The 19,625-nt window shown below is 36.6% G+C and overlaps 1 protein-coding gene across 16 annotated transcripts in view; it reads left to right on the forward strand.

Annotated features, from left to right (window-relative positions):
• Positions 1-19,625, forward strand: part of PTPRD (protein tyrosine phosphatase receptor type D) — a 1,305,401-nt gene that overhangs the window by 1,149,692 nt on the left and 136,084 nt on the right. For 11 of the 16 annotated variants that reach the window (XM_087741431.1, XM_087741446.1, XM_087741430.1 and 8 more), the window contains 3 exons: positions 12,811-12,999; positions 14,953-14,970; positions 16,663-16,773. In XM_087741431.1, coding sequence (XP_087597557.1) covers positions 12,811-12,999; positions 14,953-14,970; positions 16,663-16,773 — 318 coding nt within the window. The remainder of the gene's footprint in view (positions 1-12,810; positions 13,000-14,952; positions 14,971-16,662; positions 16,774-19,625) is intronic. The other 5 variants (XM_087741438.1, XM_087741439.1, XM_087741442.1 and 2 more) reach the window with 1 other exon arrangement.

Here is a 19,625-nt window from a genome sequence, read left to right on the forward strand (position 1 = left end):
AAAAATCTACTCTAATTATATAGAGCTATAGGATGCAACTGTACCCATTTTTCATTATAATGGATAAGTCTGCTTTGTGAAATGCTTTGCAAAATCATGTTACATAAATAGTAGCTATTAAAATTAATTTTTTTACCTTCACTGAAAAGAACTTTTACCCAGGAGTTAGAAAGATAGGACAGAATGAGATATCTGAAAGCTACTATAGCCAATCCTGTGTACTCAGAAGAAATCACATACTTTACACTGTTACTTGTTGGCCTAGCATATGTTGTGCATAAGTTTATTTAGCATTACTACATATTTTGCTGCTAGATAATGCATATACACTTTTTCCTGACATAGAATCATTAGAAGAATAGCCCCCCAGTTTGCAGCTGATGTATCCTGACTTTTAAACCCTTGATAGTTTCTGATGTTCTGCATTGTTTGAAACAGGAAGTGATAACTTAGAGCTGATATAGATTAATTTTTGCTTTTCATGGAGACTAACCTAAGATATTTTCTAAGGAATTTTTATCTCTGTTTCTGAAACAAAAGACTTTGTACCTAAATTTATGCACAAAATAAATTAAGAATACTACCTGTGGTAGTCATGAATTATTATTATTTTTTTTAGATTTTGTTGAGAGAAAGATGATTTCTGTAAGCTTATTCAAAACTGATAGAAACACTTAAGTATGCTTGCTGTCAGCTGTTCAAGACTTTAGCAGGAGATCATCTGGCAAAGCCATTATTTTGTTTTTCTTTTGAAGACTTAAGTTAGCATCAGCAGTTCATGTCATCCTGCTTGCTATATGAGCTGGTAAAGGTGATCACAGGCATAGCAAGAGAGATGTGGAAATTTGCCCATAACTTGCTGATTATGTCTAAGAGCTTTCAGAATTTTGGTGTGGAGGGAGGTTTCCAGTGTGTTCAGGCAAGAACTTTGTGGAAGTGTTTCTGCAGCTATGATCTCCATGATACTGACTTCTGTGCAAACCGGCTACTAAATACCAAAAAGTCATGTAATGAAGTGAACTTGAATATTTACCTCGGAAAATTTTGGCCTAATGGTTTACGAAACCGGATAAATAAAGATTTTTCTCTTGCTTTGTAGAAGCATAGAGATTTTTAAGGCCAAAATTCAAGATAATAGTTTTGTCAAAGCTCTTGATGGTGTTCTTTCAGGGTGGCTTGTTGGTGGGTTTTTAAAGGAAAATAAGATGTTAAGGTGGGACTTTGGAGATAACAGTGTTTATAGACACATATACCTGCATCAGGTCCTCTAATAATATGAAGGTTTAGATGTATCATATTAAAGGTTAAAAATCTTCTTCTTCAGAATGTTTTTAATGCATCAGGATATCAGTTTAGACAAACCTTTTCCAGAAGTGTATTTAGAGCAAGAACACCAAAAAAAAGCTAGCTATGTATTAGCAAGACGTTTTCCTCATGTGCCAAAGGAGCTGGAAGTTACTGAAAAGTCTAAAACAACCAACCCTTCTTTTTATAATCCCTTTCAGTTAATACTCAGAACAGATTATGTTGTGGCACTTATTTGAAGTAGTATGCCTTAATGAAATAAAAGCAGAAAGATGTTTAGCATGCACAGATTGATTTTTAAGTCTTCTTCAGGTACAAAAAAATACTGACATACTGTTGTGTAGTCTAAGATTTATTGCTCTATATTCATTATTTCTCAATTACTGGAACATCTGACCTGCTCCCAATTGCTTCTAAAGAGTGTGTATAATAATCTTCATGCATATCTCTCTAACCTACAGGAAAAACAGTTCGATCTCTTTTCTGTAAAAGAAATGAATTTTGTATTTAGTTGTAAAATGCATGACAGCTGTAATTACTACTAAATCAAAGGAGAAACAGTTCCATTGTTGAAATCAGACAGAACCCTGGCATTCTCAGTCAATTGTTTGTGTTGCTTCTGTGGCATAAGGCCTCTCACTGTGTGGTAATTCATCACTGGACAGATTCACATCTTTTGTTTTCAAGCGTTTTGTTTTCTTCCATTTGTACCTTCTTTGTGCAACTTATCATGTGTTAAGTCTGTCCACAGAGTTGGTGTGGCTGATTTTTGATGTGCTTGACACATACAATGCTATGCTAAGCTTAGTCTGTCACACTATGTCTGTTTAAAGGCAAGAACTGGCTCTCCACAGCTGTTTGATTTCATTAACTGTTTTTCACAGAACAGTTTGTGATGAATTTGCAAATAACTGTCATAACATGAAACTTTGTATCTCTACTCCTTCTGAGATGCACTTCCTCCACCCACCCACCCCCACCCCACCTGACACGATGACTCTCTTGACTTTCTGGCAATCACACTGGGCTGTTCAAACATTATCCCAGTGCTCGGTTAGGCCCATGACTTCCAGCTGCACAGAACAGCTACTTCCTTATGTCCATGCTAGTACAGTATTCCACTGGAACTGAAACATCGCTATGTCTGTGTTAACAAATTATCGTTTTCATTTACAGAAATTTCTTTTTATAAAAAAACAAAACAAACCAAAGCAAAACCAAAAAACCCAGCCCTCCCCTCCACTTTTTTCTAGAAAGTACATCTTGCATTGTTAGGATCATCTTTAATCAGCTAGACGAAAGAGGGTGAGAAAGTTATCTTAAAAGGAAACTGAAAACAAGAAACTTCCCTATATGCTACATAAAATCAATTTAATATTTAGTAAGCAAATGCTCACAAATATTGTTGCCAACATTTTTTCTTTATAATTTGGAGATATTCACTCAGACTGTAGACTGTAATAAATTTCATTTTATACTGCCTGTTGCGGATTTTGATTTCGTTATATTTTTTAGAGGTAGCACTGAATTTCTTAATCAGTTAAAATAGTTATGATGGGCTTATAGGTATGAACCTTGAGCTCAGCATGTAAAACAGTTTTAAAAAAACACTTTTAACATCCTATGCTCCTATGCCAAGCCAAGATCCTATTTCAAATTACTGACAATATAATTTGTGGTGCAATTAGTCGAGTAAATTGCAGCAAGACTTATAGCAAAACTGAGTAAATCTGCTTTTCTTCTATGTTCAACATCTAAGGAATGAATCCCCACACCATTCCTCATTTACAGTTCCATGAGAAATATTAGCTGCTGTTGCTAGACAAATATGAAAGTGTCATGTTTAAAATACATCTCTCTCCTTCAGTCTTCCAGAAAGCCTGCTTGAGTTTGCTCAGTTCAGTTCACAACAGTTCACAATAGCTATTTGAAGGCCCTATGATTATTATTGTGAAAAATGCTTTGGAAGAATGCAAGTGCTAGCTCTCAGCGGTTCAGAACAAGCGCTGCCTTGCATCACCAGACCCTCTGTGCCTGCTTCGGAGGCAGGCCTCTGCTATGCTAGAAAGCATGACGGGATGTTGAGTATTCTCTTCCACGTAATAACTCAGAGTACAGACGTTATCTGTCATCTATGAAAACAGTGCTTCCTGTTATAACATGAAATATTAAATCCCAGACTAGTCCCATTTACTTCAGTTTAGGGCAGCAGCAAAATTTCAGGTAGAAGTCGAATTCTCAGGCCACAGCCAGTTCTAACATTGGGTTTTGGGGGCGAAATAATCCATAGCAAAACTGTGTGATGTCATGAACTTGTGAGTCTTTCTGACATGAAAACCTTGAGGTGTTGGCTGCCTTAGGCTTTAGAAATAGTAACGTTTCTATGTTACTACATACATGTCCTCATCCACATGTACACTATTAAGTGTTAATATGAGGTTCTGCTGTGTAACTCCATACTCATTAAAGGGTATTTATCAGACAGCAGTAATTATTGCACTTGGGCACAGAACTGCAAGAAATCTGGGTTTTAAGCAATGTGTGTCCTCTGCTACAGAGAAGGCTCTTCTGTATTCTTCCAAACAGAAGCGAATGGCTGTGTTTCCGCCAGAAGAAAATACTCTCTTAATTTCCTTGTCTGGACACTTCCTCAAAGCTATTTTGACTTAACTGGTAAAACTTACCCCAAACAAAAAAGAAGTTCATATCTATTCTTTTCTCTTACGCCTGTCCTTCCCTGCTAACAGATCCCTAGGCATCTTCTCAGTATCTGTGAGAGACAGAATGTTGCCATAGGTGGACACAAGAGGTGTGAGGGATACCTCCCTCATATTTAGGAAGAAGAAGAGTGAGGTCTAGAGCACACCTGTTCCCTCTGTAGCCAGGCCACCAGGGAAGAACTTAACTGTCCACTCATAAAGGAAATATACTTTCTAGCTTCTGTTGAAGATTCATACATGTTCAAAGATTCCATGTGTTTTAACATTTGCCAGCACTTTGGATTCTGTCTTTTGCTCATAAATTTTAGGAGTACATGATTTAACGCGTTGCTTTGTTGTCTTACATCTTCCTTGTCTCATCCAGCATTTTCTTAATTGATAGTCATGTGTTCATAGTGGTGGAAAAACTTAAAAAAAAAAAAAATCAAACCACAAAAATAGAATCATAGAATCGTCAAGGTTGCAAAAGACCCTTAAGATCACCGGGTCCAACCATTAACCTAACACTGCCAAGTCCATCTATACCATGTCCTTGAGCACCACATCTATCTGTTCTTTAAATACCTCCAGGGATGGAGACTCAACAACTTCCCTGGGAAGCCTGTTCCAATGCTTAACCACCCTTTCAGTGAAGAAGTTTTTCCTAATCTCCAACCTAAACCTCCCCTGGCGCAGCTTGAGGCCATTTCCTCTCGTCCTATCACTCATTACTAGGGAGAAGAGAGCGACCCCCACCTCACTACAACCTCCTTTCAGGCAGTTGTAGAGAGCAATAAGGTCTCCCCTCAGCCTCCTCTTCTCCAGGCAAAACAGCCCCAGTTCCCTCAGCTGCTCCTCATAAGACTTGTGCTCCAGACCCTTCACCAGCTTCGTTGCCCTTCTTTGGACACACTCCAGCACCTCGATGTCCTTCTTATAGTGAGGGGCCCAAAACTGAACACAGTACTCAAGGTGCGGCCTCACCAGTGCCGAGTACAGGGGCACTGTCACCTCCCTGGTCCTGCTGGCCACACTCTTCCTGATACAAGCCAGGATGCCATTGGCCCTCTTGGCCACCTGAGCACACTGCTGGCTCATGTTCAGGCAGCTGTCAACCAACACCCCCAGGTCCTTTTCTGCCAGGCAGCTCTCCAGCCACTCCTCCCCCAGCCTGTAGCGTTGCATGGGGTTGTTGTGACCCAAGTGCAGGACTCGGCACTGAGCCTTGTTGAACCTCATACAGTTGGCCCCAGCCCTACGATCCAGCCTGTCCAGGTCCCTCTGCAGGGCCTTCCTACCCTGCAGCAGATTGACACTTCCACCCAGCTTTGTGTCATCTGCAAACTTACTGAGGGTGCACTCAATCCCCTCATCCAGATCATCAATGAAGATGTTGAACAGGACCGGCGCCAGTACTGAGCCCTGGGGAACACCACTCGTGACCAGCCGCCAACTGGATTTGACTCCATTCACCACCACTCCCAGGGCTCGGCCGTCCAGCCAGTTTTTAACCCAGCGTAGAGTGCACCCATCCAAGCTGTGAGCAGCCAGATTCTCCAGGAGAATGCTATGGGAGACAGTGTCCAAGGCCTTACTAAAGTCCAAGTAGACAACATCCACAGCCTTCCCCTCATCCACTAAGCGGGTCACCTTGTCATAGGAAGCTACTGTATCTATTATTTTTTTACAGTCACCTATCTGTAGTAATGTTATGAACGTTTTAAGCATGCTCTTCAGAACAATGAAGATGAATGCTGCATTAGATGTAGAAAAACTGTGCATATTTTGTACTAGTAACATCAGTGTAATGCTCAGTAATACTGAGTTTCAAGGGATATCCTCTTCAACTGCATTTTTCCAGAGTTCATTGTCTGTTCTGACAACATATCTCTTTTTTTCTCATTCTCTTCAGCAATAATAGCACTTTTATTGTTTGTTATTCATCATTATGTTTGCTATTCATCATTATGTTTGCTATTTATTGAAATACTGCAATAACATCTAAATTGCTACATGTGTATGAGTGCACTGTTGTGCCAGGCACCATAAAAAGCAGTTGGAATGCATAGCCTCTACCTTGAATAACTTACTGTTTAATTCACTGCACCAGAAGTACTTTTAATGTCCTGATCCAAGCATCTTTTGTTAAAACTGGAGGGATACAATTTCATCACCCTTATTCCTTATTTCTTTCTGCTAAGGGACAAAACTGTAGGCCTTCTGGAGCACCTTTCTCTCCATTTATCAAAGTGAAAGTCATCCCCTTTCTCTTTCTAAAATGTACACGTTTGATGATGAACTAGAAATGCAAAAAATAGTATTATTCTCCTTTGAAAACAAGGCTTAAATAAAGTTAATAGTTTTGCCACTACAGTTCCTTTGTCAGGTCCTTAAATTTTGCAGCTGTGACATTAATGGAGTTAGTGTAATTTATACTTGTCAGTTTGGGCTGCAGAGTATGTAGGCTGCATTAAAAAGTATTCAGTAAGATTATGGCATTGAGGAAATAACTCATTGAAAGCTTTGTAACATCAGTAACAGAAATGGCCGTGATCACAAGCTGAGTTTGTTTGACTGTCTTAGGCAGTATTATCACTCCTTTAGGTTTAGGCACAGGTTTAGACATGTAGTGCAAATGGGGAGGAAGGAGGGAGAAAGGGACTGTATGGTCTGACAGCTCCTTTGCAAGACTGCTCACTTTTTCTTTCTTGTCCTGTTTGGTGAAGCAAAAACAAGATGCTTGTGCTCCTTCGCAGTTCAAATTAGTATGTTACAACTTTATTGTGATGATTTATTGCTTTATACTTAAGAATGAATATAAGGTAATTACTTATAAAAAGTGTCATATATATTTACTAATACCAATATTTTAACACAGAGTATTAATGAGTAGAAAAGAGGGGAAGAAAAAGAAAAGAATGCCTTTATGTGTTCTGGACCAATCTGTATATTCAGACTACTAACATGAGAAGTGAGCTCAGGTGTACATATGAACCTGCTGCTGATCTCATTATTTACTGCACCATAAGACTTTGTGTGATGTGAAAAATTAAGGCTTAAAGCAAAGACTGCCATCACTGCACTACTGTTATTCTTTCCCCTTTATTTTTCAAATTAAAGTAAGGAGGATGTAAAACCACAAATATTACTATGTTAAAAATATTGACTAGATAGAGCAGTCATGCATTTTCCTAATCCTCATTCTTGGCAAGCCCCAGTTTAACCCTGATTTAGTGTAATCTAAATCCTAACCCTGTCTGGAAACTAAGCCTCAAATTAGAAATGGTAATCACGGAAATTCGTATCCCTGCCCTTTGCCATCCTCTTGTCTTTTATTCACCAGTGCGAAACACATAGTTTTGTTCTTGTGAACATTTGCATGTGGAAATACGTGAGATACTGTATCTTCTCTGCTTCAGAAGTTTAGTGTGTCTTTTCCTAAATATATGATACCCTGACTTAAAACACCACTTCACATTCTCTGCTTTTGTTTCATTACCATAACTCTGGCTGAGTTCTCTCCTTATGTTAGAGAAGGGACATCTGGCAGGGATTCTTGGATTCCCTACTTTTTTTCTTTTTTTTTAGGACATGGCCTTTTGTATTTCCCTTTCCATTCCCAGTAAGCAGAACAGATATCCAAAAGTTCAGTCATAACCAAATTTGGCTGTATGGTGTTCAGATCATATGCTGTGCTATAAGCTATGACAGCTGAGTGCAAATGTGAGAATAAACCCTTATTTTGAGGCCTGTGTTTTCATATGAGTGATGGATGACTCTCCCAAGTGTTGATTCTTGTTGTTCAGAACATCATTCTTAAAGGAGAGTGAGAGGTATTTCACTGTTCACATGAATGAGACACGTCACTTTGGAAAGAGCTCACTACGCACAGTTTTAATTTAGCAGATTTTGAGAACTGCCAAAAGGTGCAAATTCCTTTTTCCATTTTCATGTCCTTATGAAGATATCCAATTTCGAAGGCTCAATGCACTCATTTGTTAAAACAGAGAACTTATTTAAGGCTAAATGCTAGTAACAATGAATGTTAACCGACTTAATGCAATGTGAAATTGCTGCTTCAACATTCATACAAATGATAATTCAGTCTAAGTGGCTCTATGTTCTGTTATATAGACATTACTTTGCAATTTGCAGGGTAATTGCATACAGAGCTACTAAACAAATTTGTTTTCTTCTGCATCAAAAGTGCTTTGCACATGTCTTCAATATATGAATATATGAATATATCTTCAATATATTTGTAAATGCATAGTGGGATGGTATGGGAAACTGTTCTCTTGTTGAATATTTACTAACTGTTAGTGAGTCTGTGATCATCTTATCAATGTCTAATTGCCTTTCTTTTTGTGGTATAAGTGCGTGAAATTTAAGAGAAATCCCAACCTAGATCTGTTCTTACAGTGTAGTCATTACCCTCCTTTACGGACTTACAGCACCACTAAGTAAAAGTATCTATCTGTATATAGCAGCTTTGAACAAAGGACCCTGGGAAAAGAATTTATTGTGTGTTCACAATTACCTTTTTGGCAAAGTTTACCTTGTAAAGTATTTCAATAGGAATAATGTTTATTAACTGGCACTTTTCTGATGCTTTATATCTTTCAAATCCAAATTAGTGTTTTATGTGTAATTAAAAACAGCTTTGTTTTTATTTTTCAATTTATTCATATGTGTAGTTCTTCAATAATAGTGCAGAATACCAACTTTGCTGCAAAATGTTGATTTTACTCCCTCCCCTACTCTCTTTGATTTTACTGTTCTCAATTGTGCGTTTAGTTCAGTTGCAGGAAGAGTGATTTTGAATAATACGGTCATGATGTCAAAACAGTGCAAATTATATGCTGCTGCCATCTGGAATAGTGAAAATAAAAGCTTTATTTACACTGTTCTTTGAAATAATAAACTTTATTGCAGCAGTTTATCTTCAGTGTCTGTGGTGTATTCTGGGAATACTCCATGTGTGCCTTTTTATTCTGTGAGCTGCAGAATGACTAAAATTTGCCTGTGGCAAAGCTATCAGTGAATCTTGAAATAGATTTTTTTTCTTCCTGAATAGAATGAAGAACCACCCTGCATTTCCGCAATGAGAATAATTGGTTCACATAGGATAATATTTTTTAAGAGGCACAGTGAAAGACTTTTGGTATGTATTTTAGTTAGGCAGATCACACAGATTTAACTACAGGTTAATATGGATATTCTGGAACATGGATGTTTCAATGGTGCAAATAGTTAATGTGGAAGGAAATACTTAACAGAAATATTTTCATGTCAATTGATGCTGATTGCCAAAGTGATTCAGCAAGGTAGCTATGAATAATTTAAGACTTTAAGACCCAATCTGTTTCTAAAACCTGCCACTCTTGCTGCCAGCAGGGCCTAGACATGATCTGAAAGTAGCTTTTTACAGGAAAAGTAGTCAAAATGTTAAGAAGGTGTGGCACAAACGCTGAATGAAGATCACTGTTTTTCTCTTCGTTTAGCTGTGTTGTACACATCGGTAGGTTTATCATGAAGAGCCAAATCCATTGTACTGGATTTGGATGAAATCCTCTTCTTTCTTTGGGTTCAGCTTTTGTATATACATAGACTTGACAGTACAACTTCAGACGTAGCTTGGAAAGTTCCTGAAATCTTATAAAAGAATTATGTCATTTAAAGAAGAGAGATTGCAACAGCACACTTTTTCCTTTAAGATGAGAGAAAACACAGTTAAAGGACGAGCAGAACAGAGTTTGATACGTCGTTGTGGCACGGCTATGTTCAGAGGTTTTTTTCTGTAGATATTCTTAAAGGTAAGTATGGTTTCTTTTTGGTAGAGCATAATTTAACTTGTTGGTATTTTCAAGATACCAGTCCATCAAAATTACTGTCTACAGATGAAAGCTGAGTTTGGGTCTCCACTCTAGATGCTGTTGCATTTGTGAGGGCAGGCTTACCTCTAAGACAGGTGCAGCAACATGTGAAATTATGCATTGGACAATGTATGTAGGTTTACTTATACTGAAATCTGAATGTAGAGTTTAATGTACTTTTTCCATACGTGTTGCTTGGAAGGGAAGCAATTACCACTTTGACAAAACTGGCAGCAGAGGTAGGAATCTCAAGGACATTGTTTACAGATAAGCAATGTGCAACAGACTGAATACATAGAGAGACAGTTTAGAAATACTGAGAACAACCGCGATGGGAAACAAGGCAAGGCCGTTTTGTGTCATTCTCTCTTAAGGGTTCATGTGGTAACCAGCCTTTGTAACTGCCTCTCTCTGTTGTTCAGATGATACATTCAGTGAAAAATAACTTTTGTAGAGCTCTTTCAGCAATTGGAAATGATACTAGCACAGCACTAAAGGCATTCTCTTAATGCCAGTAATGGAATGCAGCACTGTTGAGACACCTAACAAATCCAAAGAATGTGCTCTCTTTCTAAATCTCTTGTATCTGTCATCCTAAACAAAATATGTATTACGTGTATGACTCACTAAGCACAAGGACAGAGAAATCTGCCCTTTAATGGCCTCTCAAAATGATAGTATCAAATGGCTTTGAGAAGGTCAAGTCTGATTTAAATTGTTGATGAATTGGAAGCTAATTCACTAGAACTGAATATTAATAGGGAACCGTGGTATATACTATGAGCATATTAATGAGCAGTAAAAAATATTTTTCTTTTCACCTCATGTAAAATTGTAGAGCTACCAATATATCAAAATTTTCTAATAGTTACTTTTCTCTTACTGTGGTTGAGAGACAGTTGTTCACTGATTTGGTGCTCAGCTCTCTTGCACAGTGTGTTTGATGATCTGTCAAACTTGGTATCATCACAGTGTAAAGACAGTTTTGTAGAAATCACTAATAAGCCTACAGAGAAAAAAAGCAATTATCATCTTAAAAACTAAATCCACTGTGATAAGCACTCCAATTAGAAATTTCATTATTTCTCTGGTCCATTTTATGTTGAATATTGGGTTTCATTGCCAAATACCTGAAAGCCAGATTGGAAACAAGCCACAACTGTCAAAAATACACCAGTTCTGGCTATTTGAATCTGTTACATTGTGATGTGTCTCATGAAAATTTCATGAAGAGCATTCATTCAAAGAGATTCTATGCATAAGGGGGATGGATGGAATTTAATTATCCTTATTAAAAATAAGAAAGGAAAGCTCTTTACTACTCCATCCTATTAGAATTCAAGATAGATTATCTTTGTTTTACACTTACGTATTTGCAAAAGGGACTCCAGAGTTTTCTGTATGAGCCAAGTAGGAAAGGAAAGGTCAGATCATAAAAATCCTGTTCTGTGTCACAAGTCAAATCTTGTCAGTTACTGCCAAAGTAAAGACTTCATGTTTATAAACAAACATAAAACATACCTTTCTTTGGGAAAAGCCTATAGCTTTTGAAGGATTTGACACTTAACCACTGATTGGTAGCAATACTAGCTCTGAAGACTTATGCAAACTTAGTGGAGAATTGCATTTACTATACCAGAGTAGTATCTATGTGCACTGGTATTGCAAGCAATTAAGTAGTTCATGGACGACACCAGACCCCAGGAACTGCAAAATTTTATAGGATGTACTTGCTTGCTATACATTTTTCAGAAAAGTCTGAAGACTTCCCTGTAACTATTTGAAAATATGACACATTTTTAATGGAAAAGCATTGACATTGAACAATTTCTTCTAAGTTAATTTTATGCCTTAATCAATTACATGTCAGTAACCACCAATCAAGGCATTTAATAAGATGTGTTTTATAGTTAGTATTGATCCTCTTTCTTTGATTTTTTTTTGCTTGTCCTTTTTGAACTGAAATAATAGCAATTATTTTGTAATAAAAATATTTTTGCCATTATAATGGAAACGAAGAGCAAGATGATGTAATTAAAATAGATTATTTTCCCTATGCTAACTTGATTTCTGAGGAATTGCCTTATCCCACTGTGCTTCCAGTGTTACTTGCTAGCATGTATCATCTCAACAAGGCAAATTGCTCTTGTTCAGTATTTCTTAATATTTCACTATTGACTGCACTAAGTTGAGGATTTTTGACCATGTCTGTGTCTTTTAGTTGACACAGTGGTCCCCATTCAAGATCATTATGAATGTCCTGTCACTTTAACTTTGATATCTGCATAGCTCCAATGTTTAGAGTTTCTCAGTGCTGTGCAATCTTGCAATGCATTCATCCTCATAGCACTTCTCTTTAGCAGTAAAGCACTGTCATACCCATCTTACAGATGGACAACTGAAGCACAGGGACATTAAATGTTAAGACCAGCAGCACATAGGTAACAATGATAAAAGCAAGAAATAAAACTTGGGTGTCCTGAGTCCCTGGCCAGATCCTATACTGTGTGATCACACTTCCTTGTGTACTTGTCTCATGTAAAGAAAGGGGTTTTTCCCTGTTGTTGACAAGGTATTCAATATTTCACGTAAAATAATAAGGACTCACGCCAGGAGAGCAACATCAGTGTTGTAAAGTAGCATAGTGGGAGTCTAATGATTATGCACTACATACAGTATCTCTAATTTAATGCATTTCACAAGTAAGTATAAAGTCTGTGGCCACTTTTTTATGAACTTTCTATTTTGTATCAGCATTTTGATCACTGTAAGTTACCCAAAATACTGCCTGAGTATCTGGTTTTTGCATGAATTCCTTGCATACAAACAATTAGGGGACCCTTGAATGTTAAGCAGGGTAGTGATTGGGGCTTTCATGAGTTACTACGTAACTGATGTGAAATTCTTCAAATTGTACATTTCTTTTGCAGAGGATCAAATTCCCCGAGGTTTCCCCACCATTGATATGGGCCCACAGCTGAAGGTGGTTGAACGAACTCGTACAGCTACCATGCTATGTGCAGCCAGTGGCAATCCTGATCCCGAAATAACTTGGTTCAAAGATTTCTTACCTGTTGACACAAGCAACAACAATGGCCGCATCAAGCAGTTACGCTCAGGTAGGGTCTTGTTACTGTTTCCACTAATGCCCAGAGATGTTTTCTCTCACCTTTTCTTTCTTTTTTTTCTCTTCCTTTTTTTTTAATTTTTACTTATAGGTAATAATTTCTCTTCCTCCTCTCTTTTCTGTGTTATCGAGTGTGTTGTCCATGTCTGTGATGTTGTCATAGCCTTTTCTAGAGTCTGTCTCTATGTGTTTTGCAGCTTCTGTTTACTCCACATTGCTCACTGCTGTGACTGTACTTTTTGATAATTTTTTTCTTTACTGCTTTTTGCAGTACTTGACGGATCCATTTTCTACTCTTTCTTTCTTCTTTCCTTTTTATTTTTTTTTAACAAATTTATTTTAACATTGGACTTCATTCAGAAATTGCAAGGAGTACCAATGGTTATATTCATCAAAACCAAAACCTGCATTAGACACTTCAATTAAAATTTAAAATGTGTTTTGTGCTGTCTTTTCCACATTTGACTCCACTAAAGATTAGCCAGTTTGGACACATCTTCTTTCCTCTCACAAACAGATAAAACACAATACTTTTTCCCATGCACAATTATACCTTAAAAAGAAAATTTAAAAAAAAAAAAAAGAAAAGAAATCCTTGGGTAATCTATGGAATAATTTTTTTTTGCTGGCTGAGCATTTTTCCAACACATTTAGCCACAGTAGTGTGCGCCCACGCTAAAGCTTTATGAATCCTACATTATCTGGATCTACAGAAGTCTGCTTTTGGTGTAGAATCCAGCTTTTGCTGCTCTCTCTCTCTTTGCCCCTTGCACCTCCCTAGCAGTTCTTTCACTCTCCTCCTGCCCTAGTTTATTCTTTTGCTCTCTTTAGATTAAAAAAAACAAAACAAAACCCTAAATTTACAAAGTTTAAAGCTTATCCCTAAATAAGATAATTGGGACATAATGAGCTTTTTTCTTTGGCAATTGTAGTAGATATCGTTGCAGAATCTAAGTTGTTTAATCACGTGTCTTCCCAGAATTCTCAGCTTTTGACCTGTCCTGTGATGTTAAATCGTCTTGTTAACTGACTTTTTGCTTGTTGTCAGCAGAACTGTGTAGATTAACCTTCTGTTAATGTAAATTAAGAATTAATTTTTCACATGTGACATAGATGATTTAGTATATAAAGCTTTAACTGAAAACTTTGTACCAAATTATAAGGAATATAATAATATTTTTATGCTGTCTTTCTTCTCTCCGTATTTAAATCTCCAGAATCTATTGGTAAGTGCTTAGTTCTGAAGCGCACTTCACCCCCACTAATTTCCATATTCAGAATATTATGATTATTATGATTATGATTATATGATTACTATTATTATTCTTAAAATGCATGGCATGCATTTTACTAACAGTCAGCGTAGTCACCAGATCCCTATAGTGCCGCACACGCACACCTCCACAGAAATGTTGTCCTATCAGTCATAGCAACACCTAAAAGAAACAGTACACGTATCACATAGCTGTAGAACAGTAAATGCCATAATCCAGCCTAAACTACAGTGTTTGTTTTGAGATAGCCTTCAGTGTATCCTCTTTTTATATATATATAGATTTATATATACATATTTAAATAGAATTTCCAATATTTTCCTAAACTATGTCATAAGTACAGTATTGTAAAGTTTCCTTTAAGTATTTGAGGCATATTCGATATATATCTAACCCTATATAACCAAACATCTAAGAACTCAGATGCTACTCTGAGAATGGCAATGCAGCCAATTGTAGCCTTTGCCCTTTGTGGTACAATGCAACTTGCTTTTATAACCTGATAATACTAATATATTCCTGTTTTAACAGTATAGTAATTCAAGTTTCTCTTAAGACCTTATTTAATTCTGTAAATCTAATTTGATTCTTCTTCCAAAGCCCTAGCCTCCTTCTTCTCGTACTAATGCTTCTTCTTTCTAATCTTATTTGCATTCATATTATCCACCCAGGTGGTACACCAATAAGAGGTAAGAGTGCTGAACTAACGTTCACAGAATGATCTTACTCATTCTTTCTGTCCTTTCATCCCTCTCATCTTTGTCCTGTTTTTTTTTTTTTTTAAGAAAAAAAAAAAAAAAACAACAAACAACAAACCACAGAAATGTCTATCATCTGATTTTTTTTTACCTTTGTCCTGTTTGGTTATGATCAGTGACTCTCATATTGTGACCTTTCTTTCTGCACACTCCCTTCTCCTTTCCCTTTTTTGTTTGTTCATTGGAAAAAAAAAAAAAAAAAAAAAGAAACGATAATTTGATTTGTGATATGCTTCAAAGAAAGCATATCCAGGTCTTCTGGCCATAGCCCAGTCACAGCGTACCATTTGTCCCTCTTTTTTCTTTTTCTTCTTTTTCTTGTTCTTGTTTTTCTTCTTTTTCTTTTTGTTCTTTTTTTTTTCTTTTTTTTTCCTTCCTCTTTTTTTTGTCCAACTGGAGCAAAAAAAGATCATTTTTTTTCTTCCTTAGCTGTTCTTGTCCTGGACCAAAGCCAAGATGGTCTGGAGAACAGTAGCAGACATGCAGAAGACAACATGGACTATCTTCTTTTTGTCTTATCTTTCATAAAAGGTTTTTATTTTTGTTCTTCTTCAATCCTTTTTTTTCTTTTAACTTCGTAAAGTTGAAAATGATGTGTCCCCCCCTAAAAAATTAAAGAAAGGTTTTTTTTCCCCTTTGTTGTTTTTTTTTGTTTGCTTTTTCTTGGAGTTCTCTCACCTCTGGATTTTTGGATCTTCTAATCTACAGGCTTTGGAAATGAAAGGTTAATGACTTATTATTCTTGGTGGTATGTGGTATTGTTGGTTTTTGATACTCTGGCAAAACTGTTTACTTCTTTTGTAATTCTTGTTTTGTATTTTTCTTGGGCTTTGTGACACCACACTGCTAATCCCACTTGTGGATTTTGATGGGTGTCTTGGGGGGGGCCCTCCTATGGTCCTCAGCAGTGGTTGGTTGGTTCTTCCTTGTTGACGTAGACCATGCTTTTTAACTTTTTTGTCTTCTAATTCAACTGCTCTTTGTTTTTCAGCAAACGTACTTTAAGATTGTAAGTTGCGGCAAACTGTCTTTCTTTTCTTACTGATCTGCATGTCTTAAGGGAGTTTTGTTTCTTTAAAAGAATATTTTGATAATTATAAATTACTAATGCAGTTTCTTTTTTTCACTTAAAGCAGCCTTTTTGTTCTTGCTGCACATTTTTGGCTTTCTTCAGCAGAAGATTTCTTGAAGCCTGTCCTGCCTTTTTTACGAGTACCACCTTTTGTGCTACTTTCGTTACTAGATTGAAACAATGAAATAAAAATTAAAAAAATATAATGACCCAACTACTTAATCTCTTTTGTTTTATTCAAAAGCCATTCTTCCTTGAAGCAGTCTCACCCATCTTCATTTTAATGGTTTAGGAAAGAGTATTGTTTAGAGAGGGTTTTTTTTTGCCAAATGCAAATTGTTTTCTTGTGCTAGCACTGATGATGTGAAAAAAATAATCTCCTTGTTTTTTTCATTGCATCATTTTCTGTCTGTGCACCTTAGCAAGAAAATGAACCGACGTTGAGTGGACCTTCGCATACAAGCTTTTCATATTGTTAAGCGGTGTATTGTTATGGATATAAAAAGCCTTCTCTGACCGTCTCTTTGGCAATGTATTTTATATTCATACAGGTGCCCTCCAAATTGAACTCAGTGAAGAATCTGACCAAGGCAAATATGAGTGTGTTGCAACCAACAGTGCGGGTACACGCTATTCTGCCCCTGCCAATCTATATGTCAGAGGTAGGAATGACATAACCCTGGCATCCACTCTTCATTCAGGTTCAGGGCTAAGATACTTCCAGGATCTATGCAGTTACCACTGTAATAATCAAAATGCCATGGTAAATGTGTCAGTCATAAAATTCATTTAGAAGTGTAGAGGAAAGGCTTGGGGTTTGTTTTGTTCTTTTAAAGCACTCTTGAGTCCAGTCTATCCTGTGGGTTAAGGTTTGTAAGTATATTTATATTTTTACATCTTGACTTCTATTTTTCCTGCATTAAGTTAAATTGTGCTTTGCATTTTCTTTTACTGGTTTTTGTTTTGTTTTCCTTTTCTTTTCAAACTCCTGAGGTGACTGCTCGGTGTGCTACTAATCAGCTGAGTGTAACCCCAAGGCATTGAGGTGTACGCCTACATGACCTCTGCTGCGTAATTGCAAAGGAAAAGCTTCTAACTTTATAATAATATGTATGCAGAGCACAACTGTATTTTCTTCTTTTCTATTTCTTCTTTATATATATGTATGTATATATATATATTTATATATCTTTAGTGTAAGACTTGTGAGTGTAGTCCTTATAATGATAGTGGTCAATTGGCTATATTTTTTTTAAGAAATTACCTGTCTATATGACAGGCATGATTAATAAGGAAACAATTATATTCCTCTGTACAGTAGTAGAAAAGGTTTATTTTTTTTAACATATGAAAATATTCCTCTGGTTCAACTAGAAAGAAGTGCTTTGTTTCTGGCAGTATTTCCAACGGCTGGTTGATGTGGCTTTCTGTACAATAAAGCCTATAACATACATACATACATATGTGTATATATATGTGTGTGTGTGTGTGTCTACAGTATAAGGGGATGGGTGGGGGAAATAGGACTGAAACCATAAACAGCTGTAAATTTTACTGTAGGGTGGATGACCTTACCAAAAATACCTAGCTTGATTTTGAAATTTTTTTAGAGCTGATTTTTCAATCTACCTGGTATGTTTTTGTATGGTGTGACTCTTTTGACTAATTAAAAAAAAAAAAAAAAAAAAAAAAAAAAAGGAAAACATTTCATAGTTACGACATCCATAGAAAGTTATTTGATCTTTTTTTTTCTTTCTCTTCTCCTCCAACATACTGACTTTCCTGTACTGCATGAGGCATGTATACCTTTTTATCCAAAGGAAAATTTCAAAATTATGCTAGCTATTGTTTCTAACACCGCTGTACCTGTGGAAAATGCTAACTTTTCAAGATGAGGTAGGAAGGTTTAATTAGAGCAAGTAGAGATGTTCAAGTAGCAGTTGAAAGCCTTGATATGGCCTTTTTACTCTCTCTGTGTTTCCCTTGTTTTTCTCCTTTCCTCATTTCATTGTGTTCTGCATCAAACCCCCTACATCCCTCAGAGCTGCGAGAAGGTTGGTGTGTTTTTTACTTTTTACCCACCTTACAAAACTATTAATTAAACCAATAACAAAGAATACAAATGAAATGAATGTAGCTGCATTGTGGCATTTTTTAAGTTAATGTTATGTTTAAGCAGAGAATGCCCTGGTCATGGCTTTTGATGAGTGCTGGTATCTAACTGTTGTGCATGATAAGAGAGAATGCACCTGGATGCATGGCAACCTTTTTAGCTTTAACACTAACGTCTAGTAAACTTGGTCAGTGTTCCTGCTTTTTCTTCCCTTTTAATTTCTTGTTTATACTGATGCCTGCTTTTCAAGGAATGGTTTAAGCAGTTGCTTTTCTAAACAGCCCGCGCATGAAGACTAAACTCTCCTTTGTCTGTAAGAATTGCATTCAATACAAGAAATTCCTCATTGCCTGCTGCTTGCTTTGTGTGGCCTCTGTGACCTGGCCGCTTACGGATGTTTTGCTCTCTGCTTGTTCCCCTTCTGCCTGTCATTCACTCATGAGGCCATTGCAGTAAGCCCCTTCTGAATCCATAGAAGATCACAGAAATTTAATCAAACCCAGTGGAAAGGTTTCAGACTAATAAAGTTTTCCTTATTTTTTTTAAAAACTCACTCATAGTCTTTTGTTTTACTTTTTATTTTTGCTGAATTAAAACTATCTTAATGATTAGCCTCTATTAAACCCAAATAAATACAGTTTCAAGTACACTGCCCAGTGAAAGGCCTAAATACAAACCTACCTGTCTCAGCCACCTCTCTCTCTTCCACTTCCCCCACACATGTGCACACCACTGAGAATATTTGAAGCAGGAACACTGATCTGTTATTGCCTGGTAATTTTCTTGGTGTTGTGTTTGCTTAAATATTAACTACTCTGTTAGTGCAATGTCCTGCTATGTGTTTAAGGTTGCCACGCCTTGCTATCAATACAGAAATGTCTAATATTATTGATCCTTATAGCTTATTTTGCTTTCCCTCAACTGTGAGCATAGTGGAATCCTGAATGTTAAATGTGCTGCTATTTTCCCACTGGCCCTTCCTAACAGTTGCTTTTTAACCACCTAAACTTAATCTAATTTCCTTCTCCCTCAAACTCTTATGCTTCTCTTAAACTCCTATATCTGTCAGCTTATCCTATCCCTATCTCTTTCAAGTTTTCTTTCCTCACCCAATATGTATTCTTTTTGAGTTCTTTTTCTTTCTGCAGTTTTTGCTCAGACATTTCCCTAAGCATGATTCTCTATTGATTCTGTCATCTGCTTGCCTGCATGACCAAATCCAGTACTTTGTACTGGCTTTGCCTAGTTTCTTTCTGTGACTATATATATATATATATATATATTTATATTTATATATGTGTATATATATGTATATATATGTGTATATATATATATATTTGTGTCTGTGTGTAATTATATATTTTTTTTCTATGTTTGTTCCAGTGTTAGTGTGAGGTCTTG

The sequence above is a fragment of the Nipponia nippon genome, unplaced genomic scaffold (genome assembly GCF_047370975.1).
Source record: "Nipponia nippon isolate SJK-2023a ecotype South Korea unplaced genomic scaffold, ASM4737097v1 scaffold_8, whole genome shotgun sequence".
NCBI classification, from domain to species: Eukaryota; Metazoa; Chordata; class Aves; order Pelecaniformes; family Threskiornithidae; genus Nipponia; species Nipponia nippon.